General features: G+C 42.5%; 1 protein-coding gene across 1 annotated transcript; it reads left to right on the top strand.

The window, feature by feature from the left end:
* Positions 1-4,698: 4,698 nt before the first annotated feature.
* Positions 4,699-9,144, top strand: LOC147457742 (uncharacterized). The gene is made up of 8 exons (XM_086512566.1): positions 4,699-5,339; positions 6,307-6,454; positions 6,563-6,713; positions 6,796-6,921; positions 7,212-7,292; positions 7,768-7,960; positions 8,072-8,342; positions 8,431-9,144. Exons 1-8 carry the CDS (start codon positions 5,142-5,144, stop codon positions 8,655-8,657), a joined length of 1,395 nt encoding a protein of 464 aa, XP_086368692.1. The 5' UTR covers positions 4,699-5,141; the 3' UTR covers positions 8,658-9,144.
* The last annotated feature ends 4,007 nt before the right edge of the window (positions 9,145-13,151 follow it).

Raw genomic sequence — 13,151 nt, 5'->3', positions numbered from 1 at the left:
AGGTTTGTGTTGCATTCATGCTTGGCTGTGTTTGCAATTAGTGTTTTGGGAGGATAGGTTTGAATTTTTTTGGAGAGGACATGTCTCCGTTTCTAATATTTATTGTTGATTCAAGGTGCTTATGCTGGAATATTGCCCTTCTACAAAATTCGTTTTCCCCTTTGACAATAATAATTTTGACAATGGTCTTTGAATTAAGGCCAGAATGTATTGCATGTCCTTTACATTTCTTTACATGCAAACTCTCGTTCAAATTGCCAGAGTAGTACCAATGCTGGATTACTTGAGTTTGAGTCATACACAAGTTCCCGCTCTCAAAATTACATGATTTTATTTGGACCTCGTTCATTTTCCTAAAAACTCACGCTCCCAATACAATATCAAATAAGAGACTTATGATATAATTCACTAAATCCTCTCAAAGTCACTTGCCCTACCAAGAGTCAATAAATACATAAGGGGAATCTGGAAGCATAAAGGGGCCACATAGCCTCATCGGTGATGGCTGCAGATGTTGAAGTAGCAGACTACAGAAAGGAGGCGATCCTTGGAAGGAAGCACTGAAGGGGGGGGGGGGGAGAGAGAGAGAGAGAGAGAGAGAGAGAGAGAGAGAGAGAGAGAGAGAGAGAGAGAGAGAGAGAGAGATTGTATTATCGTCCATGGAGGTAAGATATGACCTATGGGACTAGAGACAAAACATTACAAACGTCGGGGGATTTTGAGATACATCTCAGTTAAGGACTGAGGGTCCAAAAAGAAGGTAAGATAAGATAAGATGAACAAAATCTATGCAGAAGGGAGTGAGGAAGAAGCCGGTTTGGGAGTTCGAAACTCTTGAATAATGGCTTTACCTCCTCGATAGACTGCCCATTTCCCTGTTGTGCGCGCTTCTCGTATCTTTTGTAGTTCTACCTTCTTTTGCTTGAGTTGAGCGGGTGTAAGATCTTCTGCAAACCACATTTTGGTGTCCTTAAGAAGTCTTGATTACTCAAGAAATTTGATTTGGTCCACCTTGGTTTTGAAAGTGTAGACTGCATGATTGGTGCGAGGCTCGTGTGCAAGAGAAGTGATTGTTGTTGGATCACACTGTATCATGGGGATTGCGGATTGGATGCGAGCAAATGACTTGTAAAACTTGAGGTCCCCCTCCCCCTTCCAATCGCTTGGGAGCCCACCAATGCGAACATTGAGGGCGATATCCTCATGTCATTGCCGTTCACGTAATGTGGATGCCACACGATCTTCGATCCTGCAAGAGATTACCTCTTGTACTTGAGTTTTGACCTCTTTTGTGACGGTCGTCTCTACTTCTTCTTTTGCCTTCGTGAGTTTGATTTCTATCTGTTTCAACTCCTCCTCCTTGAGATTCTCTATTGTGGCAAGCCAAGCTTCGAAAGCTGAAAGCTTTTGTTTTAGCTCATCATTCTCCTTGCGGAGGCTTTCGACTTCGGTTTGAAGGCGCGTGATGTTGTCTACCTGCAAAGGTGTTGCCATGACTCCCGCAAAACTGAGTTTACCTCGGGACGAGGCCCGGGTAGCCATGAGTGCAAAGAGGCTTAGGTCGGATTGTCCTTTTGATAAAGGCCGACCTTCTTGAAAGAGAAACACCCTCTTGAAACAAATATAAGCTTCTTGAGACAGTCACCTTCTTGAAACAGACCTTAGGTCGGAGTTCGGAGTTAAGGGAAAGGCCTTCTTGAGTTCTTGAGCTTGTAAGGCAAAACCCACTGAACGGGTTGACGAGTAGAGTCGAAACCAGGTTGTCGAGTAGGGTCACAGGCTGGAACCGAGTCGTAGGGCAAAACGAGCAGGGCGCAGGCCGAGACAGTTCGTGTAGAAACGAGCAAGGCTGAGACAATTCGTGCAAGTCGCTGAAATCGGCCACACAGGAGAGTCTTTGGTTGAGCGGGGGTTGAGCTGTGGCTTAACACCCCCCCACAGGGCGGCCCCTCGCCGGGGGGGGGGGGGGGGGGGGAGGGAGAAGGAGCGGCTAGGGCTGTATCGAGGACTAGCGTGGAGAGAGAGAGAGAGAGAGAGAGAGAGAGAGAGAGAGAGAGAGAGAGAGAGAGAGAGAGAGAGAGAGAGAGAGAGAGAGAGAGAGAGAGAGAGAGAGAGAGAGAGAGAGAGAGAGATGAAATGAAATGTTATGTTAAACGTCTTCAAAAGGCCAAAATGACCTATGAGACCAAGCTGATCCAATGTCTGGGTGCATGATCTGCAGAGGGTGCTCTTGGAGTGCATGTCCAAGGAGGTTGAGGAATTGAGGTTATTTTCGAGTGACACTCACCATGTGGTCACCAACAACTACGTAGGCAATGACATCATATTCTACCAGTTTGCTCCCACTCCTTGATCGCCTGCACATCATCGTCAATGGCGTGAATGAGTAGGGATTTTGCCTCGATGCTGCCTTGCAGCACCACATAGGTGGTTCTTTGCCTTGCAGGTCACCCAAAGAAGGACACAAGGGAAACCATGTCATCTTCCATGCCTCTTGCTCATCTTAGCAGAGCACCCCTCTCTCTTCCTCCTCGTTGTAGGGCATGGACCATGGAGCACTCGCGTCCAAGCCCTCCCCCATGGTGCTGGGGCTAATGTGGCCTACCCAACTAGGGGATTTTTACAACAACGTCTACAATTTTGTGCGGTGCAGGGCTCAGACCACAGGCTCTTGGATGTGATGCTTTGTGGAAAGACCATTTTGGCCATGCACTTCTCCATTTTGGCAGTCGTTTTTTCCAATGACGATGAGCAATGCTTGTTGCTTCACTAGTGCTCTCAATTAGGGCTCTGTCATCAATGCTGCAATGGATGCTGGAAGACAAGGGAGGGGACAATGGGAATGCAGATGCTCATGGTGGTGAAGACAATAATGATGATGATGCTACGAAGAATGTTGATCAAGAGGACAAGAACGAGAAGAAATTATCTACCACTTTGAAACTCACCTTAGCATATGTTGTCCTTGTTGGCGCGGGTAGAGCAATTGGATATGCAAAAAGCGACAGTTTGAAATCACTGGCTTTTGGAGCTATCTCTACTATTGCAATCTTGTATTTTACACACAAATCTAGTATTTGCATCATCCCTCGGACTAGGTGTAGTTGCTCTGTTTTGCAAGTGCGTGCATGGGTAAGCTGTATTAACTACCTGATGGCTTGAAAACCAAATTAACGAATTATGCATCTTATGATAAATATATCTGATAGGTCAATGAACCAAATTATGCTGCTTAAGTTTTTACAACCATAGAAGTTTTTAGGTTTAGCACTGCTCATCACCATGCTCTTATTTTGCTATTTAGGTGATGAATATGAGCATGCATCAATAAGCTGGATGTATATTTGAGTTCCTGCACGGTTGCCTCCTTCATGATCATCACATTGTAGCAGTAACTCCCTTGAGCATAAAGACTATAGTCGCATCGTGGGTTGCTTGGAAGGAATGTTTTGAACACAATATTCACATGTCCTCTGGAAGTACTACAAGATTTCACATTGATTATTCCCATGATATGCTTGTAGAAGCCATGGATCTAGTGCCTCAGATGTATGCCTCTCATTCCCAAGTTGCCTTACCCAGGCTATCAAATTTGTGTCTTTTTTTTTTTTTTTTCATAGGTCGCTTCCCAGAGGCTCTAGTAAAATCACCCCAAATGAGTGGATGTCCCCTTCGAAAGTGCACATAAAGCTTTGGTAGTATTATGGAGAGTTGGCAGATTGTGTAGTGCATAATACTTTATTTCTATGGTACAATATACTTATTGGAGGTTGGTTTGCAATAAAGTTTATAATTAAAGAGCCAATTATTGGGGAAATTTGTAATTGGTCATGGGATGTGCTTTTATAAAAACTGAATACCCTTTTTCTTTTCCAATTTAGGCATGAATTATGGGATTTGAGCTCCAAGCACTATTCTATGTTCATGATGGTCATGCAAATTCTATAAATGGCCATTGCTAAATTGATTTGTTTGAAGTAGTTGCTTCTTGGGCATTTCAAGCTCCTATATATGTTTCTGGTAGCACTTGAAATATCATTTGGAGCCTACTTTGATGAGCTTTCACTTTCTCAAAATTTACCTTCTTTGTTATTGATTGTGTAGAATTCACAAACATTAATTGGTAGACCTTGTGAAATTTTCACTTGTTTGCTAAATATCTCATTGGAAGAGGCCTTGTGATTTTATCACTTGTTGTTTTGGAAACCATTCATGGGAAAGTTGGCAACATGTGGTGCTCTCGTGAACCGGCTCTTAGGTGCACTTCACATGGAGCTCTGGTTTGCAACTGGTTGCGAATCAGTTGCGAACCAGTTTGGTTCCCATGAGGTGTTGCGAGGAAAAAGTTTGCAATTGGTTGCAAACCGGTTGCGATGCTGCTCCTAGGGGAGGAGGTGGAGCAGGCTGGAAACCATGGAAAAGGACAAAACTTTGCTCACTTTTTCAGCTTCGCAGAGGAAAAATACTCCATTTTTCAATGCATTTCCAGAATTTTCGCTTTTCATGGGAACTGAGTAGTTGCTGGTTGCCAACCGGCAGCCGGTTGCGAGCCATGGTTCCACGTGAACTGCCTCTTAGAGGATTCAGGAATGATAGGGAATTCAAAAGACAACGGTTGCATTCTGTGTGTGACGGCAGAGTTAACGGCGAGGTAACGGCGGATCTGCTCTCAAAAAATTGAATGGAGTAAAGGGCCAAATTTGAAATCCGCGAGACGGGGCCTGATTTTCTTTCTCCCCTCTTCTGCGTCCACACACGCCATCGCCATCGCCATCGCCATAGCTGCTCTCCTTGCAGGTTTTCTTGTCGAGGACTCTTGGTTTCGAAGTCCTCTCACATCCTCGCCATCGCTAACGTTGCAACCTTGGAGGTCTCCCGTTGATTTTTGTTTCCAGCTCTCTTCAGCGCCGCTGAATGGTTTTTCCCTCTTACAAACATGATTCTTTTTGGTCTTTCGGGGCGATCTTCGATCGATTTGACTGATCTGAGAGCGAGGTTATCATGGCCCGTGCGGATCTTGTACACGTTTGCATATAGAGACTAATGGATGATGCCTTGCGCGAGTCGCATTAGGAGCAGCGTTTTCATATCCGGAGACTTCCTCGTGGAGCTTTACTCTTGATCCTTCTCATTTCTGCCAAATGGAGAGTAAGAAGAAAGTTGCCGGCAGCCCAAGGCCTTCTCGAAGTAGGCGTGTCCTCGCGGGGAAGCGAGCTTGCCCTTTCCACTCCTCCTCCAACTGCACCCGGAAGCTCTTTAGGCGTGAAATCAGTGCTTCAGGAAACCGCACGTTTAACTGCAATAACGCCCAAGAGAAATTTCGGAACTTCCAGCTTCAGGTTCTTTCTCCCCTCTGTGCTAATTCCACTTTTTTTGTATTCATCAGGTTTGCATTGGGTTGGGTCTTGAGCCCTGGGATGGGGAGTAGGTGTAGTTGTACTTGCTGGGGTGACGGCGAGAACAAGTAGGGAATTGGAAGTGTGCAGGTGCTTCATGTCCTTGTCTTTTTTTGGCATCTCTGAGGAGTGTTTTCTTGGGATGGTTCAAGTGATCCGACCAGGATCTGTTATTTATCTGTGGCAAATATTTTGGCAGGCACTCCATGGAAGTGCAGGACAAACCAATTTTGCAGGTTTTAGGGTTTCAAGTGAGGTGTTTTTGGACATGTCCTTTTTGGTGACCTAGCTTAACTGGCTGAAAAGCCAAAGCCTCAATTTTGGTTAATAGGGTGGTTACCCTCAGTATCAAAGATTTTTCCGAATGACAATCTTCCAGCTTACATATGCACAGGTCCCCTTGGCTGATGGTTTTAAGCTTCATACCCCCACAGAATCTTTGTAAGTAACGCGGAATATGGGGCATTGTTTTATAGAGTGGAAAACTCAGTTCTAGAGACTAGTTTTGAATCTCTATGAGTGGGCATGCCTGCCTGTGTATGGTGCTGTTGCATGATGAAGTGGAGTTAAGATTTATCTTTAAAATGCCTGCTTTAGTGTGATATCTTGAGAGTAAGGGGAGCCTCCCAAATCTTTTTAAACCTTTTTCTAGAGTGGTAGGGGCAATCATTGTGATGTTGTCGTAGAAGGATTCAAACGTGATTATAGATTAGCATCACTGCGAAACGTTTCACCCTGCAACTGTGTTGTTTCACTACGAAGCGTTTGTCTATAATTAGAGCCCAATGAAAAGGTCCAAAATATTCATAGACAAATCCTGAAATGCCCTAGTTCATCTGAATGCAATAAAAATGAAACTGGAAAAAAATGGTTTTTGAATTATCAGACTTTTGGTTTTGTATTCAATCAGGAAGAGTTTGATACCTACGACCCAAAGGGAAATTGGTTTCTTCAGCTCAACTTTCTGAAGAAGCGGTCAAAAATCACTGAAATTGTTGCTGCCAAAGACGTTGTGTTTGCCTTGGCACAATCAGGAGTCTGTGCTGCATTTAGCCGGGGTAGGTGTAGCCTTGTACAGTCTTGAGCTTGTTCACTCTATCCATGCTCCATTTCATTGTTGGAAGTTTAGTGCATTATTTTTAAGCGAGCTCGTAAATGGTTTTCAGAGACCAATAAGAAGATTTGCTATCTCAACATCAACCCTGATGAAGTTATCAGGAGTCTTTTTTACAACAAGAATAATGACTCCCTCATCACGGTCTCTGTATATGCTTCTGATCATTTCAGTACCCTGAAATGCCGGACAACCCCCATACAGTAAGATATGTCCCTCGAGATCTGAAGCAGGTCTTGTTAGTATCAATTTTGCCATAATTTATTTCGACTTTGTACTTGTCAGGTACATTCGCAGAGGACAGCCAGATGCTGGCTTTGGACTTTTTGGATCAGAGTCTTTAAAGTGGCCAGGCTTTGTTGAATTTGATGATGTTAATGGCAAGGTTCTCACCTACTCAGCTCAGGATGGGTAAGAGGAACATCCTTACCCTGCTTTCTTTCAGGGAAATTTATAGAAATGACACATCAGAATCGGTCCTGCCATGCCACCTGTATTCACCTATTCAAATGTTGAGAATGGCTGTTTTTCACTTAAAGCTTGCAACCTAGGCTGAAGATGTATATAGCAGAATATTTGAAAGTTTATTTTCTTAAATGCCTAGTATGCCAGCACATGCCTATTTTCACCGCTTGCAGAATATGAATCTGGTTTCTTTTTAATTTTAGTTTATAGGAATCTGACGGCAGCATGGATTGCAGAATTTACAAGGTCTTTGATTTGAAGAACTATACACACTTGTACTCGATATCTGATGAGCATGTCTCAGAGATCAAGATAAGGTAAGAGGCCTAATGGTTTATTTAGCTTCTAATTTTGTCACTGCACACAGGATGTTTGTGTTTCCTTTGCGGAGCTTGCTGTTTCTTGGTTAACCTAGCCTCTTCTTTTTGTTTGTAACTTCATTTTGTGTCAATGCACGGGATGTTTGTTTTTCCTTTGGGGAGCTTGCTTTGAATGGAGCATGAAATCCATGAAGGTGGTGCTTCACAGCAAGCGGTTGGTTGAGGCAAAAAGTAAGGATTTTGTTAGTCACTTTGGGCTACTATAGCCAATTGTTCGAAAATGGTTGTCTCTGTTCATATGGGTAAAAGTATGCCTTACATGTAGTCAATGAATATGTTGCAATGTTTCGATTTCCTTTTTTCTTGTAATCTTGTTAATGGATTGGAAAAAAGCTTTATTGAGGAGCTACTATTTTTTGTACGACTCTTGTGGGAACGTGGTAAAGCCAGTTGACTGATTTTTTTCGTGCAGTCCGGGTATAATGCTATTGATTTATGAAAGATGCGCTAGTCATGTCCCTCTCAAGATTTTGTCAATTGAGGATGGCACTGTACTCAAAGATTTCAAGCATCTTCTGCACAGAAACAAGAAGGTTGATTTCATTGAGCAATTCAACGAGAAGCTTTTGGTGAAGCAAGACAATGAAAACCTTCAAATACTTGATGTGAGTCTTCAATGAAAGCTTAAGTCATCTTACCTTGTGGTAGGTGTTATTTTCAATGTAATTTACACACACCAATGGTATATTCATGTTGCTTGATCTCTTTTTTTACAGGTACGGAACTCTCATCTAACTGAAGTTAGCAGGACAGAGTTCATGACTCCCTCAGCTTTTATTTTCCTTTATGAAAACCAGTTGTTTTTGACATTCCGAAATAGGACTGTTGTTGTCTGGAATTTTCGTGGTGAACTTGTGACTTTCTTCGAAGATCACTTGCTATGGCATCCTGATTGTAACACAAATAATATTTATATAACCAGTGACCAAGATTTAATTATATCTTATTGCAAATCACATCCTCAAGATTCAGCAGAAGAGGAAAGAGGTATGCTTATATAAATTTGGCAATTTTTTTGGAAAAGCTTTTTTTTAATTCAATTTGGAATTTGTATTTAGAAGTCTGCCTTTTGCAGTTGGCTCAATCAACATAAGCAACATTTTGACTGGCAAGTGCCTTGCCAAAATTTGCGCCACGGATCCAGAAGTGAAAATTAGTCCAAGAAGTAGTGTCAATTCCTCTCCCATTGTGAGTACAATAAGGGAAGCCTTGGAGGATGTTACAGCTCTGTTTTATGATGAGGAGAATAATGAGATTTACACAGGCAATCGGTATGGGCGTGTACATGTTTGGTCGAATTGAGGCTGGCCACTACATGGGTTTGAAAAATTCTGCTTGTGCGTTCGATGTGCGTACAACAGCTTCAGAGATCCCAGATTGTTAGACAGGAGGCTGACCCCAGATCAGTTGTGTCGGAAAGTTAGATGCTACTATCATGGCATTTGTAGAAAATCTGGCACTGTTCGCTCCAATCGGAATATTAGATGCTACTACCGTGGCATTCGTAGAAATTTGGTGCTGTTCGATTGTACTCGAAAGGGTTCAGTTTAATGAACCTGTTTTGTATTGTAACATGGAAGTGGTGGCTTCTTTTTTGAGGGGTACTTCACATTGTAAGACCTTTATACAGCAGCAAAGAAGCTGCATTGCTTGTGCGCATTGCCGCATTGCAAGCTTTTGCTATGTAAGCATGTTCTGGTGCCTCTTGAGTCGAGTGCATCATCTTTCCATTGTTTGCTGTTTCTTTCTTTACTGAAAAATACAGGATCATTTGAAAGGGTGTTTGTGACACTGGAGTATTCTATTATGTTGTGACCAAACAAATGGTATTTTCTGCTTGTTTTAATTAAGGCTCTCCAATGAATTAAATGGTCTTTCCGTTGACGAGACCTGGTATACTCGGTTTTCAAGGTTTCTTTGGATCGTTCTGATGACAAAAATATTTTTCTTAGAGGGGCCTGCGCGCGTGTGTCTGAATAAGAGAAGGAACTTGGAATATCCTTTTTATCATCCAATTGTGGTAGATTGGTTATCTTAGTTCGCTTTGAAATATCAGCCTTGAGTTCAACTCGGTGGATATATCTTTTAGGTCTGTTATAACACTCTTCGTGCTTCCTCGTTATCTGAAGACTGGAATATTGTGGGTATATTTGTGCAGCAACCTTGTGAATGTGCATTTCCATATCCACCCGCATTTGGGTGGAGCACCTGGTGACTCCTGTGCATTTGTGTGGGGCGCCTAGTGACTCCTGCATGTGGAGGGGACTAGGGTAATGCACCTGCAGGCGCCGGTTGCGTTTTGTGAATGCTGCAGCGTTTCGAATTCTCTCTTTTTTTGCGCAAATCATAGGTGAGGGGAAGGATGACTTGTTGAAAAAATCTTAGCCGCGATGGCCAATTTCACAGTGCGTGTGACAGGGACGAAGTTTTTTCAGTGTAAAATTTCTGGATGCCAGGAGCAGGACGGCAAAGGGGGGTAATTTAAGACATGCGCGTCAGCGGGGATTGACCGCACGTTTCAGCCAATCAAAACTTGAAATCACTCATAGCCATTCCACCTCCTGCACTCCATTGTCCTAGATTTCAAACCTTGGCAACTTAGTTTTACGGGCATGTGGGTCTCAATAAAGGGGGCCATCCCATTATTGGCCCCCGTACCCTATTATTAGTTTTGCATTTTCTTGCTCCGTATTTAGCGGCTTCAGAGTGGATGGGGATTGAATGCACCTTAATGAGGTGCACGCCCTTACTTATCAGCTGATTTTGTTAAGTTTTTTAAGTTCGTGCATAGCTTGTTTAACAGTATGACTACGACTAAGTAGTGGGCTTTTGCAAGGCACCGCAGCCTTGATTGTGTATGGGATACTAATGCCACCTCTTGTTCGTTATCATTGTTCTAGTTCAGTTCAAGAGTCGAGTTAGTGAGTTGTGTTCCATAAACCATGGTTTGGTGACGGCTGTTGGAAGACAGTTTTGGGTATTTGCCCTAGCCGTATTTATTTTTGTAGTACTGCTCAATTCTAGTATTTAGCTTACATTAAGAGTTAAAAGATTGCTCTTTTAGAAGTTGTCGCATGGAATCTGATTTCTTCTATGTCTTTTTGATGGCTTTAAATTGTTAATTTAAAGCCAGTTTCTTTGCTTATGCCTTTCCTAAAAACATTTCTAAGCGAGTGATGGTTTGTTTTCATTTAGTTTTGCTCAGTAACAAATAAAGTGATTTAGTTTGCCCCGTTCGCTCTTCTCGTCCCTTGCTTTTGTATTTTTGTGCGTGCGTGCGTGTGAAATCCTCTTTCATAGTTTGCAGCTTCAGACTATATTGATTTGAGCATATGAAGGCATATTTGCTAGCTGTAAGATGGTCTGCAGATCAACAATGAGGCAGCAACTAGCATGGTGATAATAACTTTTTCTTTTCTAGAGATTAAATATTACCAATCAGTGCAAGGGAAGGAGGGAGAACTCTGCACATATCCATGTATTTACGATTGCACATTGGTGCACATTTTATGGCCATAAGGGGCCATACCTTGGGAAAATCCATGAAACGCCGCCTGTGAGCTTCAAACCCTCTACCTTGGGGTCACATTACTGAGGCTCAACCAACTGAGCTATGCTCTTTGTGTACAAAAGATATATTTACATTCTTTTAGAATGAACGTCTGTCAGTTGTGGGTAGTGACACTAGATAACTGAGGGCCATGTCACACTGGGTAGGCAAGAGGCGGCCCTGCTTGGGTGACGAGCCAGGGTTGGCTGGGCGAAAAGGTGAAGTTGGCCCAAGTACCTTGTTAGAGGGGCGGGTGAACACTTGCAGCCAAGTTTCCAAACTCCACGGCCATTTACAAAAAGGCACGCAGGAAGGCAAATGGCGGGGATTGAGCTCTGTTGTCTAGCGTGGAATGCGGGGGCTTCATCATCTGCCCTACCCCCATTCGCTACGAGAAGTTTGTGGATTGTGATGTCTAATTACAGGCCCAACAAAAGGTTGCTTTGTGCAAGATAGTGTGATGGATTATTTTGTTTTGTGGAAACTAGTCCTTCAATTCGCCAATTTAAAGCTTTGAGAGAAAAATGTCTAGTTTTTCCACCAAATCTTTCTATTCACTTTGTGAAGCTAACAAGGTGTGGCAATGTGAAACGTTCATCCACATGTATTAAACATCAATCTTCAGAAATCAATGCACATTCATGTATAACATGGTGCAGCTTAAAATTACATAGAATGCATGCAGTTTGTGTATCAAACCCTCATGATTGGACCTAATTTGGTGCTGTTATTTTTTTACAATGCAAACAAAGAGATTGAAATATCCGAAAATGGTTTACATTCACCATGAATCATGTTTCATGATCAACTTACATAACCAAGTCGTAGTATAAGACATACACAATCAAATAAGAACCAAGGTTCTCAGTTATCGAGGCCGACAATCAAACATATGGATGGTCCTTGGCAAACTATTCACTATTGCTTTTGTCTCAAAGTTCTTGCTCTATTGTAGCCAGCTTGCTTCCTTGAAGACCTATTCAGTTGGTTTTGCTAGATTAACTTCATGGCACTATGAGTCATTGAATAATTTATGGTTGTCCCTCTGTTTCAAGTGTTTCCTAGAGTGCACCTATGCCCAAGAAGTTTGGCAAAGCGTATGATATTCTTTAAACAAGAGACAAGGAAACTGCACTTTAGAGGACATCCATGTTGTGATTGATTTTAAGAATGATTTTAGTCATCATCGTCAGTACAATGTGAGCTGTAGAAGAGGACAAAAGGTTGTTATCATAGGAAGATACATTTCTAGGATAGTGCACTAGGCAAAGATTGAACTATAGAGAAGTGCATATGTGGCTATAAGAGAAATGAGGCCTAGATTAATGTGTAGTGGTGTTGGACAAAGTAAGATACGACAAGATATTGGTTTCATTTTTCGGGGGCGGCCGGGGGGGGGGAGGAAAGGTGTGAGCTTTGTCCTAGAGTCCTAGAGTATGAGTCAAGGAGAGAATATCCCACATGTATTGGTGCAAGGTTGTAGAGCTATTTAAAGCTCATTTCATGAATGAATAAACCAAGTCTAATTTGCATTGCATCTCCCTTGTTTATGGTGAGCTTGTGATGACTTAGCAAATACTCAAGATCGTGTTTATGAGTCCAAGTTAATTGATCTTGGAACCTAATTCGTTTGAGTGACAATCTAGCCAAAACACACTCACTTGTGTACACGATGTTTATCTTTTATCCACCCTAGCTAGCACGATCCCATTCCCATCAAGTGGTATCAGAGCCACGAGTATGCTAGCTAAGTCATTATGCATTTGCATGTTAGTATGATTAGCATTCCTTAATCATCATTAGCTAGGTCCATTAGCTTTGCTCTTCTATTGCATATCGTATGCCTAATTAGTATTCCATTGGTTAGCATGAGCGTGCTCTTGAGTTAAAGACTCTTGAGCCACTACTCATTGAAAGCTTAATTAGCATTAGAGTTCATTAATTTGCCATTAGGAACTTGCATTTGTGTTCAATAACTGCTCCTCAGTTAAGCAAAATTAGCATTTGCAATTTGTGTGTATGCGTAGTCCGTCTCGAGAGCTTTCAATCAATTCCCATACACACAAACTTTGAGCTAGACTTCAGCAATCAATGGCTTGAAAAAAAATTCAAGCTTGTCAAGCGCTTTTCCTGCACATTTGAAGCTCTGAAAATTTTGTGTGTGTTTTCAATGCTCACCTCGCTTGCTATCATCTGCAGCCTACTCAGCGCTAGCTTGCGGCCCCTGCCCGGCTCTCAAGCTGCCT

The sequence above is a fragment of the Adiantum capillus-veneris genome, chromosome 5 (genome assembly GCF_014529385.1).
Source record: "Adiantum capillus-veneris isolate H3 chromosome 5, ASM1452938v2, whole genome shotgun sequence".
In the NCBI taxonomy this organism is placed as follows: domain Eukaryota; kingdom Viridiplantae; phylum Streptophyta; class Polypodiopsida; order Polypodiales; family Pteridaceae; genus Adiantum; species Adiantum capillus-veneris.
This window is presented reverse-complemented; position numbering and strand designations above follow the sequence as displayed.